General features: G+C 39.9%; 1 protein-coding gene across 1 annotated transcript in view; it reads left to right on the top strand.

Annotated features, from left to right (window-relative positions):
- Nucleotides 1–555: 555 nt before the first annotated feature.
- LOC104523656 (unconventional myosin-X) overlaps nt 556–1466 on the top strand; it is a gene marked incomplete at both ends in the record, with an annotated part of 60812 nt that continues 59901 nt past the window's right edge. Inside the window, 1 exon segment of the mRNA XM_029084579.1 lies at nt 556–690. Coding sequence (XP_028940412.1) covers nt 556–690 — 135 coding nt within the window.

Here is a 1466-nt window from a genome sequence, read left to right as displayed (position 1 = left end):
CCAACGCAAACCATTCTATGATTCTATGAATGTTTTACATCTCTGATGGTAATGAGAGGTGAAAATTGTATATTTTGAACTCATGAGTCTGGTTTATTTAATTACACTAGTCGCCTTTATGTGTTATGATATGCATTGGTGTATCTAACCTCCTCTTTCTCCCAGCAGGTCTCCTCCCTTAGCTAGATCCGTGCAACATAATCCCAGACTTTCTGACCTTAATTTATGTTCTGGACTTTCTCCACAACCGTTGCCATGCCTTTGTGCTAACTTTGTTTTTCTGTGCTGATGTGGGACAGTTTGTGTTCAGAGAGCTCTTTGTTGCCTCATGGTTGTTGTGTACATCTTTGTGTCATCAATGCCTTGAAATGCTTTCTGAGCAGTGGTATGGCATTTTGTGTCAATTTCAGCAAGCTTAGAGGGGCATTCTGCTGTCACTTCTAATTGCCCCAGCCTTCCTGGCCTCCAGTAATTTAGAGCTTAGGGGGCTGGCCAGAGGGTTTCTCACCTGACAGCTGGAATTGTGCAGACACTTTCCTCCTCTTCTTCTTTCAGTGGCGAAAGCGGCGCCGGTAAGACAGAAAGCACTAAGCTGATTCTCAAGTTCTTGTCCGCAATGAGCCAACATTCGCTGGAGCTCTCCTGCAGAGAGAAGACCTCTTGTGTGGAGCAAGCTATTCTTGAGAGCAGGTACTTGATCTCTTAATACACAAGGAGGTTGTTTTTTTTTTTTCCAGAACATAGAAGCCTTGTCATTGAAATAAAAGAGATTGCAATGTAGTTAAAGATGAAAGTGCATTTACTGAACAATAAAATGAATATTGGAAAGGGGGAAATTGTCCATTAAACAAAACTACCCAGCTGCTCTAAAGAGTTGTGAGCAAAGCAGGTTATATCAATGAAGCAAAATCTTGTGTAGTTTTTAAATGTGTGATGCTTTAATGGTGGCTTTCTTTTTAATTTGAGGCAGATTTCAGGTAATTGGAGTGAGGGAAAAGGGTGATGGGAGGGAGAAACCTTTGGTTTGGTTTGTATAGCCTGAGGATAAGGTAGAACAAGATACAGCATGGTGAGGATAAAGTGTGCAATGGTAAAAGCATGCTGAGGAAAGGGAGGATAAGGAGAACTGATAAGGCAGATGAGTAAATGCATCAGATAAATTGGACACACGCTAGGCAAGCAAAAAAATCACTCAGTGTTCAAATGAAATAACACTTGGTTCTAAACTATTTAAAAACAAAGACAATTTGAGATACTATTACTAGCATGGTGAGGATAAAGTGTGCAATGGTAAAAGCATGCTGAGGAAAGGGAGGATAAGGAGAACTGATAAGGCAGATGAGTAAATGCATCAGATAAATTGGACACACGCTAGGCAAGCAAAAAAATCACTCAGTGTTCAAATGAAATAACACTTGGTTCTAAACTATTTAAAAACAAAGACAATTTGAGATACTATTACTTTT

The sequence above is a fragment of the Antrostomus carolinensis genome, unplaced genomic scaffold (genome assembly GCF_000700745.2).
Source record: "Antrostomus carolinensis isolate BGI_N321 unplaced genomic scaffold, ASM70074v2 scaffold11704, whole genome shotgun sequence".
In the NCBI taxonomy this organism is placed as follows: domain Eukaryota; kingdom Metazoa; phylum Chordata; class Aves; order Caprimulgiformes; family Caprimulgidae; genus Antrostomus; species Antrostomus carolinensis.
The sequence above is the reverse complement of the archived record's forward strand: the minus strand, read 5'-3'. Positions and strand labels throughout refer to the sequence as shown.